The sequence below is a fragment of the Cydia amplana genome, chromosome 18 (genome assembly GCF_948474715.1).
Source record: "Cydia amplana chromosome 18, ilCydAmpl1.1, whole genome shotgun sequence".
Taxonomy (NCBI): Eukaryota; Metazoa; Arthropoda; class Insecta; order Lepidoptera; family Tortricidae; genus Cydia; species Cydia amplana.
Genome location: NC_086086.1, coordinates 9,207,627 through 9,229,618, shown reverse-complemented (window position 1 = coordinate 9,229,618; position 21,992 = coordinate 9,207,627). Strand labels below are relative to the sequence as shown.

Genomic DNA, 21,992 nt, shown 5'->3' with positions numbered 1-21,992 from the left:
AGCAACGCAATAAAGTACAATGCGTGTGTCATAAATATTTAGTCAATTTAAAATTTCTTGCACATGGAGCCAATTGCTCAGCAAGCGCGTGTTTGCGCACATGGTAACAATCTTTTTCTATGGTTAACACTGGTCTGGCGGGAAAACAGAAAATAGTCAAGTTAGAATTCATTTCTTTATAAAACTTAAATATTATTTCTTTTTACTATTCACTGATATATTAATTAGAGGAACGAAATGTAAAAGTACTGTTATTATTTTAACTATATTATTTTCTTACTAAATTAAATAAATGTGAGTATTGTATAAATTCAGACATGGTTTTGACATCCATTTTATTTTCAGTCAACTTGAAGTTGATTGTTTGTTACAATACAATAATAATTATAACAATCACGCTTGCATTACTTTCATTTTGATAATTTTGTTATATAAAGTGGTTAATCTGTTTCAAGCCGAATGAAGAAGTTTCTGTACGAGTATAAAGCTGTGAAAATTCTGAAATGCCGGTCAGAAACGGAAACGTCAAAAGAGAAGTAAACAATCATTTCATGTTTCATAAACCACCCACGTGTTAAAGTACCTTCTAATTTCTCTAGAAATTACTGTTTCTTTTTTTATTGTCTGTTGTGTGGTTCGTACAATCGCCGAGCCGCCTGTGACCGCGGTAGACTAGAACGACGAGCGAGCGAGGCCCGACCGGCGGATGAAGTGGATCACCGGAGCGCGACGAAAAGTAATTTGTACAAAAAACAGAATTCAGTTCATTGCGAATGCGGTGTTGTTCGTGATGTTTTGTCTGACCGCACAATATATCAGTGGTCATTGTTGCTAGACGTTTTTTATAAGTGTAGGCCCTCTAATGCGCCGGTAATGTTCCGCGTGCTTCTGCCGCGGCTTTCTGTTTTAGTTGAAAAGTTACTGGATTAGTTAAATAATTAATAATTGCGCACCATGCGCGTGTAGTGTTATTACTGTATGGTTCATAATCTAACAAAAAAGTGGCTTCGTTACACGACATGGGAGTTTTCAAGTGGTTGCGCCGGTAAGTACGTGCTTTTTATTTAACTTTTTCGGCAAGCAAAAACCAAGCAAGTGTTCATTTTATTTTTTTACGGACTTTAGTGTTTTATGGGTAATTATATTTCCTATTTATGTGATGATGAAATACCTTAAAGGCTTAAAAAAATACCCACACTGTACTATACAATAAAGTAGGTAGTTGAGTGTAACTTTATCTCTGATGTCATAAATGCGGATTTATTGTGTTTGTTACCATACTAGCTATGCCCGCGGCATTGCTCGCGTGAGACTTGGTCTGATACGTTACTGCTCTCCCCCCTCCAAAGTAGCCTTTGACTTGACCATCCAGGTTTTTAACCTGTACAAGCAAAATTTTATCGAAATCGGTTCAGTAGTTACATAGTTAGCCATGAAATGGTAACAAGCAGTCAAGGCAGACACTGGCATTTATAACTTTAGTTATGGAGTGGAATGGGTATCAACTTTCCATCATTATTTTATTTTCATGAATAAAAGTTAGTCAATGAAGTGAAACTAACTTTCTTTTTGAGCTTGAAAAGATTTTTAACAACATTTATTTAATTACCTACCACTTAACTACTTTTCACAAAAACAATTTGTGTAATGCCCCAGAGACAATTGTTAATTGATGTCATCCCATTGACAGGCCTGCCCAATACACCAAGCCCTCTGGAATGTTCGATCCATTTTAATTGTATGTGGACAATACTTGTTGTACTGTGCAAGTACAATACTTGGCCACCTTTGAATGGCTCGAGGCCACACATTGTAGCCAGGAATTGGTTGGATTGTTGAATTTTCTGCACTTTAATTGCAGTCTGTACCTATGGCTGAATCAGTCGGGTGCATGATACATACAGTGTGTACAAGGTTTTGATGAAAATAATCATTATTAAAACTATTTGGTAAGTTGGAATATGAGTAGGTATTAGGTTATTTATTATTTTATATTTGTTTTGAATGTAAGGATAGATCTTGTTTCTTATAAGAATCTACTTCACTCTTAATTGACTGTTGGCCAAATATTTCAATTACTATTTAAAAAAATGATAACATTGATAACACATAGTTATACTAAACTAAATAGAACCTACAAATATGTATATTTTGAAGATTAGGGTCAGCATAATTTATTTCAGACCAGAGCTTTTAATTAGCTGTAAAAAGTAAAAATAAATCTTTTTTTACTTCTAATTAGCAGCACATTAAAATTACCATTAGTCACCTTTTTCATATTGACTAGTCTACCCACATAAATTTGGTGTAATTGTTTTACCTACTTTGTGGGTAGCTTTTGTTCAATTATGCAAAATTAAGAATAGGCATATAATAATTTGAAAATTTGTAGAACATTATCCATGTTCTACAAATTTTCAAATTATTATCTTCCTTCTAAACTCCAAACACCACACACCAATAAACTTATTTTCTTTATATATTTTTATTTTTATCATAGGTACAAAACATTTTTTTTCCCTATACTTTGAGTTAATTCATCATATTCCCACCAGGAGGCCACCATGATACCATGATGTCATTATGTCAGTACCTAGACATTAAAAATAATACCCATATTATACTATGGTAGTGTTATGTTGAATTATTATAAGTAGGTATATGATTGTTCAGCTCAGTAGACTGTGACATAAGTACACTCGCCATCAGATATATCGGAGCGGCCAAGGTGTTCAAAAATATCTGAACACGCCTCTATTGTCAAGGCGTTAGAGTGCGTGTTCAGATATTTTGAGCACCTCGGACGCTTCGATATAATATCAGATGGCGACTGTACCTAGCACCTACCTATGTCTATGGCAGTGTAATACGAGCACATTCGCAAGTCCTTGCAGTCAAGTGCAATCGTTACGCATGCTGAACAAAGGAATTACTCGTATTTACTGTTTTTTTTTTCAAGAATCAATTTGGTGGCAAAACTTTGCTTAGTAGTCAGTGGATGCTTGCAACTAGTGACCTAGTGTCTGTGTGAGGTACGATTTACCTAGAAGTACAAATTGGAACCCGGAGACAAGCCGCGACTGCAGACGACGTGTCACACTACCTACTGATCTGCGGTCGGGCGACGCGTCGCTGACTTCGAATGGTAGGTATTTCATAGAAATTCATAAAACCAGTCGTGTCGCCGCGACGTGTCGTCTGCAGTCGCGACAAGTCGCCGGGTTCCAACGTGTACCTTAGTTCGTACATAATTTAACAGGTAGAGCTTCGTAAATTACCTCCTACTTGAATATGTAGGTACCTAACTTCTTTTCAGCGAACTACACAGCGCCCGTCTATAGACTCTATAGTAGGCACATATCTATATCCCTCTTTACTGTCTACCACTTGGTTTCTTTTTTGAGTCTTGAAATATTTAGGCCGTCACATCACGTCGGCCCCGTGAACCGTATTTATACATATCTACCCCCGTAAAATTAGGCCTACCGCACACCACGAACCATCAGACGGGCCGAACAGCTACTCATTGCTCAACTCAGTCCTATAAAAATAAATAATACCTATGCTACCTGCTCATGACATAAGATACCATCGATATTACAAACATCGCAATTCCTACAAAATCCCACTCACCGATCGTATCAAAAACAAAGAAAATTACCGAAGCTCATTCAAAATCAACATTAGAAATCAATCGTGATTGCATTACATTAATTAACCCATTCAAATATCAATGAACTTCAAAACAATATCGGAATTTCACTTTCGCCGGACTATTTGTCCGTAATTCGTTGTTTTTATTGCTTCAGAATAACCGAAATTGATGGGCAGATAGCTAATACAAAGATAACTTCCAAGGCGTATTGTATCACTTAATCTTGCCGTTTGAAAGTAGACTTTGTTTTCGGTACTAGAAGACTGATTTTAGGACGAACAATAATGCGGTCAAGTGACCTTGCTAAAGGTATATTACTAATTTATGTAAGCATTATCTTGTCAGTCAGACAATGACTTCTGCTGATCCAAAATGCTTTCTATTTTATAATTATAAAGTTACGCAAGGTGTTCAATATTGGTCATTGTTATGAGAGCCACTGACGAAATAGAGGACTCTTGGAAATGCCAGCCTCCCGGAAACGTTCTCCTCTCTCATAGTCTTCTTAGGATGGTACAAAATAAAGGCAGACATGGCCCAACTTGATCGTAAAAAACAAAGCACGGAACCTTACACTAGAATCGTACTCGTTTCGTTGTTCGCGGTTTTAAGATCTAGTTAATAGGTAAAAGTGTAGCGGCTGACCCATCGGTCGTTATAATCGTTTATCCGCTCTTTTACTCGCTTTTTGGTTGGACATTACATTACCGATTTCGCTTTTGGAGCATTCCACGGGCTTTTCCCGTTCTAACGTATATGTCTTCCTGCATTGTTAATCTATGTAGCTTTTTTGGAATCCCTGTGCAAAAAAAAAATCTGTGTCTGAAATTTGCATAAAATTCGCGTTGGTACGGTTCACACGGTACACAATGCTGACTGTGTAGCCATCATGGTATTCTAACGCTAACATAACCGATCGACAAAAGATTGCAACATGTGTGTGCGCTTATGCATTATGCATCCTAATACGTTACACAGCATGACCGAAATATCTCACCTTTTAATATTATTATAACATTTACAACATAACCAATCATACGCCAACTTCTGTGAACGAAAAACAGACAAACACAGCCAGACTTTAAGGTTAAAACTGTTATATCGTCAAACTTAATTATATACCGTGGAGATTATTGTTCTCCGAACAGTATGACTGTCAATAGATAATTTCTAAATACACCAGAGCCCTGATTGAACAGGACTCGGTTTCCATTGACCCGTGTCGTCCCACGGTTTTACCAGATTCCGAGTACCGGCGAGTTTTTGTCGAGAAATCAATCGGCTCGAAAATAACTCTGTATTGACTAATAAGAATAACTTTAATTGACGCGGTGTGATCTGTTTGCCGGATTGTGATGGGTATTAGGTATTTAGGTATAAAGGTCGTGGTTGTCGTTTATTGCTGTAGATATTAGTCGATAAAACATGCATCGGTCTCGTACACATGTCAGAATGTTGCCGATGAAATGGATATTAGTATTATCCACAGATGCTTTAGGATAATAGTAGTAATTAGACCATAATAATCTAGAGTTGGTACATTTGAGGCATTGCAATTCGCTTGTTCACCCACCAGGCTATCCAGGCACCTTTTATTAAATGGATTTTTCGACCTAACAGTAGTTTTACAACAGCTCGACATTTTACAGGGAGCGCGTGACGGTGAGCACGGTGCGCTCGCCGAGCCCCGACCCGCCGCACGCCCCCGACGACATAGGCACCATCCGCACCAACGAGTACAAGCGCGACCTCGCCGAGTTCCAGGCCCGCCGCTCCTCCGGCCCGCAGCTCCCCGACACCCCCGAGAAGCGATGCGGCCGACACTCCCTACCCATCTCCTGCACCGAATGCGCCGACCCCGACCGCACTTTCAACTACGAAAAGAAATCAGCCGTCAAGTACAAAAAGAAATCGCAAAAACGAGCGCGAAGCGCTAACCCGGAAGACCCTGTCCCTAACATACAATTCCTCTTCCAAAATCAGGTCTTCATGCCCGGTACTTTATCATATTCGGAACCTAGGAAACGACATTCGCGCAGAGCGTACAGGCAGGAAACCTTTACCCATAAGCAGATAGATTTTAAGGAAGACGAGTCTCAGGTTCAATCGCCTCCGTTTTTCTATAAGAATAACTCGTTGCCTTACGACATCAAGAATTTTCTAGACACTAAAAGCGATGTCGAGGAAGTAGACGGAATGAGAGGCACGGAGAATGGTAACGTTTCTAGTCATAGCTCTTCGAGTAGAGGGAGTACCAGCAAAGACCATCTTTGGGAGGTGATGAGCGAATTGAAAAACTTCGACCGCTGGGCCGACGAACAGCTGCAAGTTGAGTCTGCGAACCAGAGTAAAATTGACGACAGTAAGGTGCGTGTTTCTTGTGCTTTTTCAGATTACATCATTCTGTCGAAAAATCCAAGGTTAGGCAACTTTACGCTAATCTAAATTTTAAGTGCGCGATCCACGAGGATAATTCGATTTGCGCGAACGATCACTGACTCAGTCATTATCATGAGTCATGCATTGCGTTGGACAGAAAATGCACAATGTATTTCACTATAAAACTATACATCATTAAAAACTGAAAGTCGCTAATTTTAAGTAGGCTGCTAAATTTTATAAACGGCAACTTTGTTAAGTTTCATTTCGAATAAATTGAAGAAGGCCGTTAAAATTAAATTATTGTATTTAAGCACCGTATGGCGTATACCTTACACGCATTACCGATAAAAAGTGGTATAATGTAAGAGTGCGGTTACGAGTGAATTTTTGGTGCAGATGGTTGCCAATCATTAATTGAACTTTTTACTATGTTTACACTTCAGAAACGTAATCTTAGACAAATCTTAGAGAGTCTTAGTACTTGTTAGCGTACAGCCAACTGTACAAGTTTAGGAACTAATTAACAGTACTAATGCTTGTAGTAGATATATTTGGCGCGAATAATATTTATTTAAAAGAAAAAACATTATTAACAATACAACAATATATTCCACCCTACAGAGCGAGACAAGCACATACGGACTGTCTCTAGCTAGTGCGAGCAACCTCGACGTAAACGTGGACAAGGCGAGGGTCTGGAGCCCCGGCAAGTGGGGCGTGGTGCCCGTGCAGATCAAGACGCTACCCGTCTCTGTCGAACACGTCAGGAAGAAACGGAACATAGAGATTAACATACTGAGGTAAGCTTAGGAAAGGGAAGGTAAGAAAAGGGACCTTATTGTCGATGGCGCTTACCGCATTGTTAACGATACTCCGATATAAATACAATGCCGCGCGACGCTGTGCAGCGTAAGCGCCATCGACAATAAGGTCCCTTTTCATAGATAATTCCCCAAATTTGTTTTTTTTTTTTACATTCAATACACTATGTTAAAGTGTCCTAATTTTTCAGAAAATGTCGCCACCCCAACATAATCCTCTTGATGGGATTGTATCCGGACGTCCACAACAACGTGAACATAATTTGCGAACGATGCATGGGTACCCTTCATGATATACTTCACGATGGACAGGTACTTTTTTACCTCTACTCTCTAATGGAATACCAATTCCGTATATCCAATTTCTTTGTCCAATGTGTATTGCGTCTCACTCTCTCATTAAGCAAAATATGAGACGCAATACACATTGGACAAAGAAATTGGACAGGTGGAATAACACCCTTACTGAAAGGTATTTAGGGCCGTGCTAAATTGTCCCGCGTATTTTAACTTATATTTATCCATGGATCAAATGAATACTTAAAAAGTAATACCCATTGGTTTTGTACACCTGGTGGGGGGAAATAAAAGTGACGACGTGATAGCAAGCCATGATAACAATAATATATGGCACCATATTGCCGTACCCTATGTAGGTACTCGTACATAGCCAACAATAATAATAAATTACAACATTATGCCTATTTCACATAATGTCTATAATTATGTTATAGAAATAATAACAAGATAAATATAATAAACTTCTCAAACACCATACAACATATAGTCACTGAATTACCCGTTAGATGTCGCTGTGCTCTCCGCGTTCGAATCGTACATCGCGGTGTTAAGATTTTTCCGCGAATAACGACCCTCCCTGCGTACTGTAGTGAGCTCATACTTACCTGGCATAGGGGATACCGTGATCAAGAAGGCGGTTCCCCCAGGGCGAGACTCTCCCATTGCACTGCGGTTGGGTTGACCCTTGCGATTATCCCTAATGTGGATAACTCGGATGCGTAATTTTTGGTAGTGGGGACTGCGTACGCGCCGTCCCCCACATATTTAAAAAAAAATATTTGAATTTTGAACTGTATTGGACAGTTTCGACATGTTTCTATTCGTATGGATATGTTAAATTCGCGTTATAGTATTTCTCTCAGCTATTGAGTGATAATGATAAGATATAATAGTTATATGGCACGAGAAAAAATTGCAACAAATGAACACCATTTTGACTATACTAAGGGGTCATCCATTAATTACATCACACGTTTAGAGGGAGGGAGGGGGTCAAGAAAATGTGACATGGGGAGGGGGGAGTCACAAACATTGTGACGTCACTTTAACCGAAAATTTATTTAAATTATTTTATTCGTTGTACATTTAAATAACAAGTTTTTAAAACGATAATCGTTTTTATTCGTTTAATTTTCTTTCCTAAACAGTTTTGGGTTATACAATTACTAATATTTATATCGTCAAAAATATTTTGATAAAATATTAATAATACTTAGGTACTTACTTAATTCGATTTGGCGATTTCGTAGAAAAAACATGACGTCACACTAGGGGGGAGGGGTTTGCCAAATGTGACCAAGTGTGACAAGGAGGAGGGAGGGGTCAAAAAACCTAGAAATTCGTGTGACGTAATTAATGGATGACCCCTAAGTAAGGTAACAAAAATACATAATAAAATATGTATCAAAAGGCCACCAGTGTTAAATTGTCAATATCTCACCTTTTAAACTAGTTTAGCAAAGAAATTACGTGCACAAAGCAGCCCCGTTTTTACAATTAAATTTAAATTCTATCTAGACATTCGATGTGGCCATCTTTTATTTTTAGCGCTTAGTTGCTAAACTATTTTGGATCATATTACTGGGTACTAGGACTTCAAATAAGATTTTCCTGTGAGGTCGTTCGTGTTCTAGCAAAAAGTACATTCCATAACCGATCATTTTAATAGTCTGCTGCTCAATAAAATATAGCTTTAAGGTGTATTATTATTTCTTATTCTACCACCGTATCTGCTAATCGATTGACTTAGTTGTTTTGTTTTGATTTCCGGGTGGGATTCCCGGACTGATCGATTGTGTTTTCTTTTGACGAAAATAAATAGAGCAATGATCGTAGCTCGACTGGTTTTACTGTGACGGATTAATTATAGGGTCTCTATTGTTTCCCAAATAGTTTTAAGCCATAATGTATTGTTTGACCGCATTTTCGTTAGTCACAATTCATTTGGTTCAGAAACGCGTCACTTTTCAGGAGTGCCATAAAACAAATCTAACCTAACCTATCTATAGAATAACCTAACGAAAATCCTGAAATGTAAACAGTTTCAGTTTTATGACTAATGATAATATGACAAACATTACATTATGACTTAAAACTTTATGGGAAACAACGTGACCCCTTATAAGCTAAGTATTAAGGAAAAAGTTTAACTGAATCTCAGGTTCGTTAGACGGTAAGGTCAATGGTATTAAAATAAAACTAACTTATAGTTCCACTCTAAGATAACGTTCCAACATACTATCAACATCATTCAGTAAATTTACTTTTTGTTATATGTAATTTTTTTTTCAGCATACATGTATTGAATTAAAACTATAATAATACTGTTTGTTGACTATAAACGCAAGCTGCAAATTTGTTCAAAAACGAAAGTGAAAGCCCGTAATCGTGATTCTCTTGAAGCTGATTTTATCAGTATTGACATTTTGAGAACAATGCTTAAAATCACGTCCATAATACTTCCTAAAAGGGTTCTGGTATCTGACCGAAAAGTCAAAACTTAAAGATCGCCTGTCTCCATCTATCGCCTCTTACCTGATTGGAGTGATAGAGACTCAGATATACGAATGTTGATATCATGTTTTTGGCAAAAATTAAATTTTTGGTACAAGCTTTTATCGCTGACTGTACTTTTCTTACGACTGACAACTAATACTCATCGAGACAATTCTAAAAACCCCTAACGCAATTAGGTTGCGTTGTTTTATCACAGAGTTCCTATGACCACCTCCTGTCTCCATCATCAGATCAGTTCGACAGTACCATATTATTGTATTGTCATCAGAACTACATACAGCTGCCAATTTTCATGACGCTACGATCCTTAGAAGATGGTTAAATTAGTTACCTTAGATTCCATTACATGTTAGTTACATACAGGTCGAGAGTTCCTATGGCCACCTCCTGTCTCCATCATCAGATCAGTTCGACAGTACCATATTATTGTATTGTCATCAACATACAGCTGCCAATTTTCATGATGCTACGATCCTTGGAAGATGGTTAAATTAGTTACCTTAGATTCCATTACATAGTTAGTTACATACAGGTCGACCTAATAAAAGCTTGTTAAAAAGGTTCCCTTTCCACACAGTTGAATTGTTAGCGCGTACTGGCTTTTAAGATATGACGCAAAAATATCTTCCCATTCATAAGTAAATAAAGAACTTCTTAAGGTACATAGTTGAAAATTTACTTCTAAAGTTAGTTTAGGGTTAACTCTACAGGTAGTCTATCTAAACCTGTGTCCATTAGGAAAGGAGTTTCTGTAAAACTGTTATGTTATGTTATTTATTTCACTAACAAAACTATGTACATCTTTAACTAAATTCCACGGAAATTTCGGTTGAATAGACAGTTAATAACTTTTTGTTCACAGGGCCGAATCCTCAGCGCGCAGACTTCAGTCCAATACGCATTGGACATCGCTAACGCGCTCGTCTTCATCCGCATGCAAGGGTACCTTCACACGGCTCTCAGCAGCAGGAGCATCATGATCACACGGCAAGACTCCGCCAAGCTGGCTGACTTGGGGCCTTGTATGAAGATTCCTAAGGAAAATAAGAAGGACAAAATCGGATATGACATGTATTCGCCTGAGCCGCAGTACGTCAATATTGATGGTAAGTGTAAGATTTGTCTTTCTCCGTGACCCCTATATCTATAATCCATAACAACTCCGCGTAATCGAAGAGCGTTCTCACCTCGCTAATCAATTGCGACTGTGACAGCTCTATACCACGTGGTCCATGCATACTTGCGCTCGCGACGATAGCGGAGACTAATTTCAATATGATGACGTCATTACTCGACAGCCCGGCGGCTGCGCGCTCGGTTTTCGAGCTCGCCACTATGGTCCGTGGTTCGAACCTATCCGCGGAAAAATGCAAAAAGCCGTCGCGGACGGCTTCAGTCAGACTCACCGAGGCGATGTCTCGGGAGTTTGGATAATTGTAAATATTGTAATGTAAGGGACATGATGAGATGCCTTTGAACCTCCGCGACTGGGAGCAGTAACAGACGGAGTGCCTCAAGCCTGATGCAATTCTCACATCGAGCTATTTAGCCACCAAAAACGGTTTTTCTCTGGTGTTTCACCATTAAATCGTCTACAATGGACGAAATGGCCGATGATGAATTTAATATAGTAAGTAGCCCCCAATATTTCGAGGTAGTAAAATTTACTTAATATAAGGAAGAATATTGAAACACCAAACGAGACATTCGATTGTCTAAAGGACCGCACAATAATATAGGTAAGAGGCTACAATATAGTAAGTGAAAACAACCAAATATTTCGAGGTAGTAAAAAATAGTTAATATAAGGAAGAATATTGAAACATCAAACGAAGCATATTCGATTGCCCAAGGGACCGCACAATAATATATAAGTAAGAGGCAATAATGGAGAATCGCACAAAACACAACATTCCTACCTATTTTCAATACAAGCAACTGATTGCTCGTATATTCAACTGTCTAGCAACCAACGTTATATTCTCAGAGGTATTCATTGACAATGAACAGCAATATATTGATGTCTTTGACCAAATAGGGCGTTTAGGAGCATACAATTTGAGAGACATTAAAACCGAATGTGTAGAGTTCAAGTCAATTCTAAAGAATAATCATACAGACGTAGAGCACTACGGTTTGACGAACCGAGGCGATTACTATGGACAAACATTCGAATCTATAACCTTTGGTGATCGATCACGCAAAGCAAGTGCAGATCCAGGTTTCTGTCGCGTTAAATCAATTAACGCACACATTTACATAGTCACACATGAGTTCGCACATGTATTGACTTCGTACGACCGAAATACAACAGAAGAAGTCTCAATAGCCTACTGGCGAGAACTAGAGCCAATATGGGACAAGTACATAAACGACGTGGCACGTAACCCAGCCGAAGCTTTTAGCGAATACAGCTGTAGTGACATAGAAGAGTTTCATGCAGAGGCCTTCACTTGTTACTTGTTGAGCGACGACCCACCCAAAGTGGTTGTAGAAGTGGGAAAGTTGATTGATAAATATTTTAAGGAATAATCATAATCATAATTGTTTACTGCAGCCATATTACAAGATGTTCTTATGTTAGTTAGTAGATTCATGGACCCTACTAGGGCGTGGCAACATTTTATAACCACAATTAATCTAAGTTACTACCTAGTTTACTAATGAATTGTTTGTTTGTTGATATTTAATAAAAAAAAATTTTTTTAATAAGACAATCGTCGCTTGGCAAAGTACTAGGGCCGCATAACATTACAAGAGCTACTTATACTTTTTATTCATGTCCACGTGTTCATAACTCACGTAGCGTTGTCTTTATCTTCGAATCATTACTGCTATCGTATTATTATAGATGAGTAATCTCATTCAATATTGAACCTTATTGCATGAGTATACGTTACGTAATCCTTATAAATGTAGCGCAGAAATTATGCATTCCTACAGCCTACAGCCTACATAATTTTAAAAATACACGGTGTAGCCGTGTATTTTTAAACACCGTTGATTTCAAAGGCAAAGCGTAAATGAAGTTAATTTCTCAGAGGGTATTCCAATTAACTCCATTTTGTAAGATAATCAATAATTATATTTTTATCTGATAAGGACTGTCCGATTGTGGTAGGACTTCAAATCTGACGCCTCTTAGTAAAGAAAAGATGCATCACAAAAATTGTTGTCACAATATAACTATGCATTTCTTAGGATATTTTTTTTCATTAAAAATAAGCAGTCACAGCAGAAACAAAGTGTTTTTAGCAATTTGACACTATTCGGAAATCAACAACATGCTTTCTTTTATGACATTACGTCATATTTCTGATCTGAATAATGTAATTCGGTTATATTGTCGCCAACGTCCATACCACGTTGAACACACCGGTTCTCGTCCGATCACCGAAGTTAAGCAACGTCGGGCGAGGTCAGTACTTGGATGGGTGACCGCCTGGGAACACCTCGTGTCGTTGGCTTTTTGTATCTTTGTTTTAAAAAATCGGTAATCAACAACATGCTTACTTTTATGATCATGACGTCATATTTCTGATCTGAATAATGTAATTCGGTTATATTGTCGCCAACGTCCATACCACGTTGAACACACCGGTTCTCGTCCGATCACCGAAGTTAAGCAACGTCGGGCGAGGTCAGTACTTGGATGGGTGACCGCCTGGGAACACCTCGTGTCGTTGGCTTTTTGTATCTTTGTTTTAAAAAATCGGTAATCAACAACATGCTTACTTTTATGATCATGACGTCATATTTCTGATCTGAATAATGTAATTCGGTTATATTGTCGCCAACGTCCATACCACGTTGAACACACCGGTTCTCGTCCGATCACCGAAGTTAAGCAACGTCGGGCGAGGTCAGTACTTGGATGGGTGACCGCCTGGGAACACCTCGTGTCGTTGGCTTTTTGTATCTTTGTTTTAAAAAATCGGTAATCAACAACATGCTTACTTTTATGATCATGACGTCATATTTCTGATCTGAATAATGTAATTCGGTTATATTGTCGCCAACGTCCATACCACGTTGAACACACCGGTTCTCGTCCGATCACCGAAGTTAAGCAACGTCGGGCGAGGTCAGTACTTGGATGGGTGACCGCCTGGGAACACCTCGTGTCGTTGGCTTTTTGCTGTTTTTTTCTAATACCTAATGCAATGGGCGCTTGCTTACCCTTTTGTATATTTTTATAACGTGACTATTTAAGTGTCTACTTTTATAAAAACGTCTAATGCTGCGGCTGCGTCTAAAAACAACCGACTATTTTATGACACAACAGTTTGTACTTAAATATATTATGTACGCAAAATGAGGCACACATCTATAGTTCTGCCATAGATTAATGCCGGACCACTTATTCTTATCATAATGACTAATTTCGTTTATACAATTTACCACTATGACGTCATATTTCTGATTAGGATAATATTATTCAGCTCTATTGTCGCCAACGTCCATACCACGTTGAATACACCGGTTCTCGTCCGATCACCGAAGTTAAGCAACGTCGGGCGAGGTCAGTACTTGGATGGGTGACCGCCTGGGAACACCTCGTGTCGTTGGCTTTTTGCTATTTTAATTTAAAAATTATTTAATCGATGACACCTTTATTATTTTTTATTTACAAAGGTTTTACCCGACTACGGCAAGAGTTATTATGATTTTAGCAATCTATGTAGGTATATAAGTGAGCATCAAAACTACTGAGCCGATATTGGTAAATGAAGTGGTAATTGATTCATTTTTATGACGCGGTAGGGGTCAGTTATCTCTGCAGCTTACTGTACATCAGCTAGTATAAAACATTAAAAACATTCCTCTGTCAAACACGTGAACTACGTACTTACCCCAGTGCCGTATACACAAGCTCCATCAAAGCGCCATCTACACAACCGCGATACTTAACAAGCTTGACATTCTGCAATTACTGTGGCGAGTATGATAAGATAAGAGCCATCTAACGTTGCGACATTGAACCAGGGAACTAGTATTGCGCGTACGCTACGTGCGCATGCACAGCGAAAAGTGTTTCAATTGCGTTCCCTAAAAAAGAGAAAGATGGCGCGAACATGCGCAAACTGTAACGAGAGCCTACAAAATAAAGACATATTAAAGTGCTCTATACCACGTGGACCATGCATGCTTGCGCTCGCGATGATAGCGGAGACTAATTTCAATATGATGACATCATTACTCGACAGCCCGGCGGCTGCGCGCTCGGTTTTCGAGCTCGCACTATGGTCCGTGGTTCGAACCTCTCCGCGGAAAAATGCAAAAAGCCGACGCGGAAGGCTTCGGACTGACCGAGGCGATGTCTCGGGAGTTTGGATAATTGGTAAATATTGTAATGTAAGGGACATGATGAGATGCCTTTGAAACACCGCGACTGGGAGCAGTAACAGACGGAGTGCCTCAAGCCTGATGCAATTCTCACATCGATCTATTTAGCCATCAAAAACGGTTTTTCTCTGGTGTTTCACCATTAAATCGTCTACAATGGACGAAATGGCCGATGATGAATTTAATATAGTAAGTAGCCCCCAATATATCGAGGTAGTAAAATTTACTTAATATAAGGAAGAATATTGAAACACCAAACGAGACATTCGATTGTCTAAAGGACCGCACAATAATATAGGTAAGAGGCTGCAATATAGTAAGTAAAAACAACCAAATATTTCGAGGTAGTAAAAAATTGTTAATATAAGGAAGAATATTGAAACATCAAACGAAGCATATTCGATTGCCCAAGGGACCGCACAATAATATATAAGTAAGAGGCAATAATGGAGAATCGCACAAAACACAACATTCCTACCTATTTCCAATACAAGCAACTCATTGCTCGTATATTCAACTGTCTAGCAACCAACGTTATATTCTCAGAGGTATTCATTGACAATGAACAGCAATATATTGATGTCTTTGACCAAATAGGGCGTTTAGGAGCATACAATTTGAGAGACATTAAAACCGAATGTGTAGAGTTCAAGTCAATTCTAAAGAATAATCATACAGACGTAGAGCACTACGGTTTGACGAACCGAGGCGATTACTACGGACAAACATTCGAATCTATAACCTTTGGTGATCGATCACGCCAAGCAAGTGAAGATCCAAGTTTCTGTCGCGTTAAATCAATGAACGCACACATTTACATAGTCACACATGAGTTCGCACATGTATTGACTTCGTACGACCGAAATACAACAGAAGAAGTCTCAGTAGCCTACTGGCGAGAACTAGAGCCAATATGGGACAAATACATAAACGACGTGGCACGTAACCCAGCCGAAGCTTTTAGCGAATACAGCTGTACTGACATAGAAGAGTTTCATGCAGAGGCCTTCACTTGTTACTTGTTGAGCGACGACCCACCCAAAGTGGTTGTAGAATTGGGAAAGTTGATTGATAAATATTTTAAGGAATAATCATAATCATAATTGTTTACTGCAGCTATATTACAAGATGTTCTTATGTTAGTTAGTACATTCATGGACCCTACTAGGGCGTGGCAACATTTTATAACCACAATTAATCTAAGTTACTACCTAGTTTACTAATGAATTGTTTGTTTGTTGATATTTAATAAAAAAAATTTTTTTTAATAAGACAATCGTCGCTTGGCAAAGTACTAGGGCCGCATAACATTACAAGAGCTACTTATACTTTTTATTCATGTCCACGTGTTCATAACTCACGTAGCGTTGTCTTTATCTTCGAATCATTACTGCTATCGTATTATTATAGATGAGTAATCTCATTCAATATTGAACCTTATTGCATGAGTATACGTTACGTAATCCTTATAAATGTAGCGCAGAAATTATGCATTCCTACAGCCTACAGCCTACATAATTTTAAAAATACACGGTGTAGCCGTGTATTTTTAAACACCGTTGATTTCAAAGGCAAAGCGTAAATGAAGTTAATTTCTCAGAGGGTATTCCAATTAACTCCATTTTGTAAGATAATCAATAATTATATTTTTATCTGATAAGGACTGTCCGATTGTGGTAGGACTTCAAATCTGACGCCTCTTAGTAAAGAAAAGATGCATCACAAAAATTGTTGTCACAATATAACTATGCATTTCTTAGGATATTTAATTTTTCATTAAAAATAAGCAGTCACAGCAGAAACAAAGTGTTTTTAGGAATTTGATACTATTCGTAAAATATCGGAAATCAACAACATGCTTTCTTTTATGACATTACGTCATATTTCTGATGTGAATAATGTAATTCGGTTATATTGTCGCCAACGTCCATACCACGTTGAACACACCGGTTCTCGTCCGATCACCGAAGTTAAGCAACGTCGGGCGAGGTCAGTACTTGGATGGGTGACCGCCTGGGAACACCTCGTGTCGTTGGCTTTTTGTATCTTTGTTTTAAAAAATCAGTAATCAACAACATGCTTACTTTTATGATCATGACGTCATATTTCTGATGTGAATAATGTAATTCGGTTATATTGTCGCCAACGTCCATACCACGTTGAACACACCGGTTCTCGTCCGATCACCGAAGTTAAGCAACGTCGGGCGAGGTCAGTACTTGGATGGGTGACCGCCTGGGAACACCTCGTGTCGTTGGCTTTTTGCTGTTTTTTTCTAATACCTAATGCAATGGGGTGCTTGCTTACCCTTTTGTATATTTTTATAACGTGACTATTTAAGTGTCCACTTTTATAAAAACGTCTAATGCTGCGGCTGCGTCTAAAAACAACCGACTATTTTATGACACAACAGTTTGTACTTAAATATATTATGTACGCAAAATGAGGCACACATCTATAGTTCTGCCATAGATTAATGCCGGACCACTTATTCTTATCATAATGACTAATTTCGTTTATACAATTTACCACTATGACGTCATATTTCTGATTAGGATAATATTATTCAGCTCTATTGTCGCCAACGTCCATACCACGTTGAATACACCGGTTCTCGTCCGATCACCGAAGTTAAGCAACGTCGGGCGAGGTCAGTACTTGGATGGGTGACCGCCTGGGAACACCTCGTGTCGTTGGCTTTTTGCTATTTTAATTTAAAAATTATTTAATCGATGACACCTTTATTATTTTTTAATTACAAAGGTTTTACCCGACTACGGCAAGGGTTATGATTTTAGCAATCTATGTAGGTATATAAGTGAGCATCAAAACTACTGAGCCAATATTGGTAAATGAAGTGGCAATTGATTCATTTTTATGACGCGGTAAAGGTCAGTTATCTCTGCAGCTTACTGTGCATCAGCTAGTATAAAACATTAAAAACATTCCTCTGAAGTATTACCTAATTCCGTCAAATCACAATGATGCAGTGGATTGTACAATAACGCCATCTAACGTTGCTTTCAGAAACCAGTCACAACAACCAAGAATGCGAGCCTCTAATATCCCAGCACGCCTCCGAAACGTACATGAGGGGTAACGCGGTGGCGAAGCCATACAAGGTTTACGAGGGGTCGGAAGGCTATTATTGGCATGCACCGGAGTTGTTCGAGCCCGATGAGGAAGGGAATGTGTATCCATGCAGCAAGAGCGACGTGTATTCGCTGTGTTTGGTACTGTGGGAGAGCTGTAATGGTAAGAAGTTCTTATAAGTTATCATAGATGGCGCTAGCTGTAGCGGCGTTAACTTTGGCATCTTTAATGAATGCCAAATGCTTCGAGGTAGAAATCGCCAGCAAGTGGCAAAAAATTTGGCCCTTGTATGGAAGGTTATCAACTTAGACGACCTGCCCCATACAAAAATAATCTATTTTTCTTCTACTTTTTCCTAATCAGAACACGATACCGACCAAATATGCTCTTAAACGGATCTCTACTATTTTTGTTACACCTTTTATAATAAGAGCCTTTGTGAAAGCTTATTAAGACAAATTTAATAGGCATTAGGCAATTTAGGCATGTCAACTTTACTTTGGGTAGTTTGAACAAAATTTGTGTTGATTTTTTTAATATTTACCATTTATCGAAAGATATATTCAAAACGTAGGTTTGTCTTATTTTTAATTGGGCCCTACTTTTATGTCACAGGGACTGTATATAGCCGTTAAAATACATGCAGTATTAAATGCGGTGAAGATTGTTTTTGGCACTTACACCACAAAAAGCTGAACTGTGGAAGTAGCTAAATACCTCCAGCAATTCCAGCAAAGCAATCAAAAGCTCCGGCACACAAAATAACTTTAATAAATTTTCCAGCTAAGATACCATGGAACACACTAACCCACGAGAAGCTAAAGGAGCAGTATACGTTGTGGAAAGTGGGCATGCCCTTGCCGCAAGACGGCACGTATCCCGGCAGCCTCCTGGCGTTGCTGCAAGACGGCCTGAAACTTGAGCGGTCCGAGCGCATTCACCTTGAGAAGTTGCAGAACATACTGCAGACTGTCAAGGTATGTACAAACCAGGGATGTTGCGGATGCAGATTTTTTGACATCCGCGGATGCGGATGCGGATATTTAAAGGCTTTCATCCGCGGATGCGGATGTCAAGATTAGGTACTTATAAAACGTCAAATATTAAATTTTTAGTATTTTTTATTAAAAAAAAAACGAAACGTTTAGTATTTGAGCAAGAATATAGGTGCGTTATATTTAATAAACAGTAACTTGGCCGACTTTTCTGGATCTAGACGATTTCGTTATAGGTAATGACGAAATTACCTAACAGTTACGCCGCCGCTAAGACGTTCCTGTACCGACTTGTTCGACATCCGCATCCGCATAAGCTCCGCATCGATTTTATGCGGATGCAGATGCGGATGTTGAAAATAATGCGGAAATTCCGCGGTTGCGGATGCGGATGTTCGCAACATCCCTGGTACAAATATCAATAAGTACATTATGTAACTGACCATCGGTGGAGTTGTCTTTGCGATAAGATTAAGAAAATTGTCAATGGTATGGTCGAAAGATTAATTTATGACCCATTTCGTACCTTGTCACAGTGACAATCAATTTTTTTACATTATATCAAAGAGTATAGATTTTATAGAGAGTAACCGTCATGGTCTATTATGTAGCCACAGTAAATTCACCGCCATCTTTTGACAGAAGATTAAAACTGTTAGAACGCCATTTGACTTTGATCCTTATTCTTTCACTGATAGGTACTGTTTTCTTTCTTTCTTTGTACGAACTTAATTTGCTATTGTATTATTTTTTGAATTGATATTTAATTGAAGTTTTATATACCTACTATGAAATCATTAATTGTAATTCACTTGAATCTCATTGTAAATATTAACCCATGTTGACAGTGTATGATCATTGATCAGTAAGTACCAATAAATAAATATCTGTGTTAATTTGTAAATAGTGAAATTAACGCCATCTATGCGAGAATAGGCCAAAGGTATGGTGTAATCTTTTCGAAAGATGGCGCACCATACCTTTGGCCTATTCTCGCCTAGATGGCGTTAATTTCAATATATACAAATTAGCACATATCAGTGAAAGAATAAGGATCTAAGTCAAATGGCGTTCTAACAGTTTTAATCTTCTGTCAAAAGATGGCGGTGAATTTACTGTGGCTACATAAATTACCATGACAGTAACTCTCTATTAAACAACCCCAGAAGATAATGCAGTAACGAAATTTAGATTTAATTAGCGCGCCATAAAATATTGTCGTTTGTTCAATGGAAATTTCAACTCAAATGTTTTTAAAACCTGGCACGCCGATTTAACTAACTACATTCTCATAACTAACCATATTTACAAATAAGTGTAGAGTCTGATCTCGCTTAGTTTTCATGCCAAGAGTGCTACATCAAATATGGGGCTAATAGGGATATGTTATATATATGCAATATGCATTCTTACTGGCAAGTTTGTGCAAAGTGAGCGTGGTCAGAACCTAGTTTTAAATGTTGATAAAAAAAATTGGAAGGTAATCAGAAGCTTTACAATGTGGAGTAACAACGTAAACGTAATTGAGTAGATGAGAATTCTAAATTTAAAATTACACTAACACACGACACATTGTTATGTGCGTGGCCCCTCTTTATGGCGAAACCTGTACAGTCGCGTTGCGACTGTTTGAGCGGCCGTAGTGTTTAAAAATATCTGAACACGACTCTTACTTAACGCATTGACAATAGAGGCGTGTTTAGATATTTGTGAGCGCCTTGGCCGCTCGAATATATATGATGGCGACTGTACTAACCAAACGCCATAGAATCATTAGTTACCGAATTCCTCGTTAGATGTCGCTGTTGCGTGCGGAGCGTGTTCTACTTCGCGGTGTTAAGATTTTTCCCGGCTTGTGGACCCTCCCGCCGTACTGTTGCGAACTCATACTTACCTGGCATAGGGGATACCGTGATCAAGAAGGCGGTTCCCCCAGGGCGAGACTCTTCCATTGCACTGCGGTTGGGTTGACCCTTGCGATTATCCCTAATGTGGATAACTCGGATGCGTAATTTTTGGTAGTGGGGACTGCGTACGCGCCGTCCCCCACATAAATTTTATAAATCACGTCTTTCTTATTCACGTGATATCGTCAATACTTACTCTCAATATCGAGCATCTGTTGAGCATTATCTTTATAAATCATCATCTATTTAAAAATTTAAATATAATTATGACATTATTATCCGTAACTATTTTCTAAAAGTCAACACGATTTGTCAGCTTTAACAATAAAGAAATCTTATCTTATCAGCATTAAGGTAACAAAAAGCTGCATTAATCGTTATGAAATTATCATAAATAACTATATAGTTATTTCTAAAAATCGTCAGTGAAGTTTATTTTTTAACAATAATATTGGTTTATCCTGTATCTTTAATAAGAGCATTATCGCATGAATAGGTGTAAATGCTTCAGCAGGCGCCGCTAGCCGAATTATGATAAAACTAGGAATAGGACGAATTTTAATATCTTCTAAGACAGTTATATATTGAAGCGTAATGTATGGGGACACAGCGAGCTTTACCCATTTTACCAACAAAGAAAACGCATTACTTTTAAGACATCATTTAAAGAGAGACACGAAAATTTAATTTGGTACTGGTAAAAAAAAGATTCGAAGCATAAACAAAATATGAACGTAATTTAAAAATAAATTTCGATGATATTTAATCGATTTTAAATCGGGATAAGAACAATGACCTCATATTTCTGTTATGGATGTCATTATTCATTTGGTCTGTCGCCAACGTCCATACCACGTTGAACACACCGGTTCTCGTCCGATCACCGAAGTTAAGCAACGTCGGGCGAGGTCAGTACTTGGATGGGTGACCGCCTGGGAACACCTCGTGTCGTTGGCTTTTTGCTTCTTCTTGCAGA

The 21,992-nt window shown here is 38.4% G+C and overlaps 1 protein-coding gene and 11 non-coding genes across 14 annotated transcripts in view; all 12 read left to right on the top strand.

Annotated features, from left to right (window-relative positions):
- The first annotated feature begins 357 nt into the window (after window positions 1–357).
- Window positions 358–21,992, top strand: part of LOC134656458 (uncharacterized) — a 34,357-nt gene continuing 12,722 nt past the window's right edge. The window contains exons 1-7 of one of the 3 annotated variants that reach the window (XM_063511991.1): window positions 358–536; window positions 5,305–6,022; window positions 6,659–6,837; window positions 7,050–7,170; window positions 10,538–10,781; window positions 18,049–18,276; window positions 18,898–19,091. In XM_063511991.1, coding sequence (XP_063368061.1) covers window positions 460–536; window positions 5,305–6,022; window positions 6,659–6,837; window positions 7,050–7,170; window positions 10,538–10,781; window positions 18,049–18,276; window positions 18,898–19,091 — 1,761 coding nt within the window. In that variant the 5' untranslated portion in view covers window positions 358–459. Of the gene's footprint in view, window positions 537–626; window positions 1,046–1,681; window positions 1,950–5,304; window positions 6,023–6,658; window positions 6,838–7,049; window positions 7,171–10,537; window positions 10,782–18,048; window positions 18,277–18,897; window positions 19,092–21,992 lie in introns of those variants that run through there. The other 2 variants (XM_063511993.1, XM_063511992.1) reach the window with 2 other exon arrangements.
- LOC134656681 (U1 spliceosomal RNA) lies at window positions 7,756–7,917 on the top strand. The gene has a single exon (XR_010097547.1). It is a non-coding gene; the product is annotated as a U1 spliceosomal RNA (small nuclear RNA).
- On the top strand, window positions 13,024–13,142 carry LOC134656673 (5S ribosomal RNA). The gene has a single exon (XR_010097540.1). It is a non-coding gene; the product is annotated as a 5S ribosomal RNA (ribosomal RNA).
- LOC134656672 (5S ribosomal RNA) lies at window positions 13,246–13,364 on the top strand. Its single transcript, XR_010097539.1, has one exon. It is a non-coding gene; the product is annotated as a 5S ribosomal RNA (ribosomal RNA).
- Window positions 13,468–13,586, top strand: LOC134656670 (5S ribosomal RNA). The gene has a single exon (XR_010097537.1). It is a non-coding gene; the product is annotated as a 5S ribosomal RNA (ribosomal RNA).
- On the top strand, window positions 13,690–13,808 carry LOC134656669 (5S ribosomal RNA). The gene has a single exon (XR_010097536.1). It is a non-coding gene; the product is annotated as a 5S ribosomal RNA (ribosomal RNA).
- On the top strand, window positions 14,128–14,246 carry LOC134656661 (5S ribosomal RNA). The gene has a single exon (XR_010097528.1). It is a non-coding gene; the product is annotated as a 5S ribosomal RNA (ribosomal RNA).
- Window positions 16,941–17,059, top strand: LOC134656668 (5S ribosomal RNA). Its single transcript, XR_010097535.1, has one exon. It is a non-coding gene; the product is annotated as a 5S ribosomal RNA (ribosomal RNA).
- Window positions 17,163–17,281, top strand: LOC134656667 (5S ribosomal RNA). Its single transcript, XR_010097534.1, has one exon. It is a non-coding gene; the product is annotated as a 5S ribosomal RNA (ribosomal RNA).
- Window positions 17,602–17,720, top strand: LOC134656692 (5S ribosomal RNA). Its single transcript, XR_010097555.1, has one exon. It is a non-coding gene; the product is annotated as a 5S ribosomal RNA (ribosomal RNA).
- Window positions 20,996–21,157, top strand: LOC134656680 (U1 spliceosomal RNA). Its single transcript, XR_010097546.1, has one exon. It is a non-coding gene; the product is annotated as a U1 spliceosomal RNA (small nuclear RNA).
- Window positions 21,855–21,973, top strand: LOC134656666 (5S ribosomal RNA). The gene has a single exon (XR_010097533.1). It is a non-coding gene; the product is annotated as a 5S ribosomal RNA (ribosomal RNA).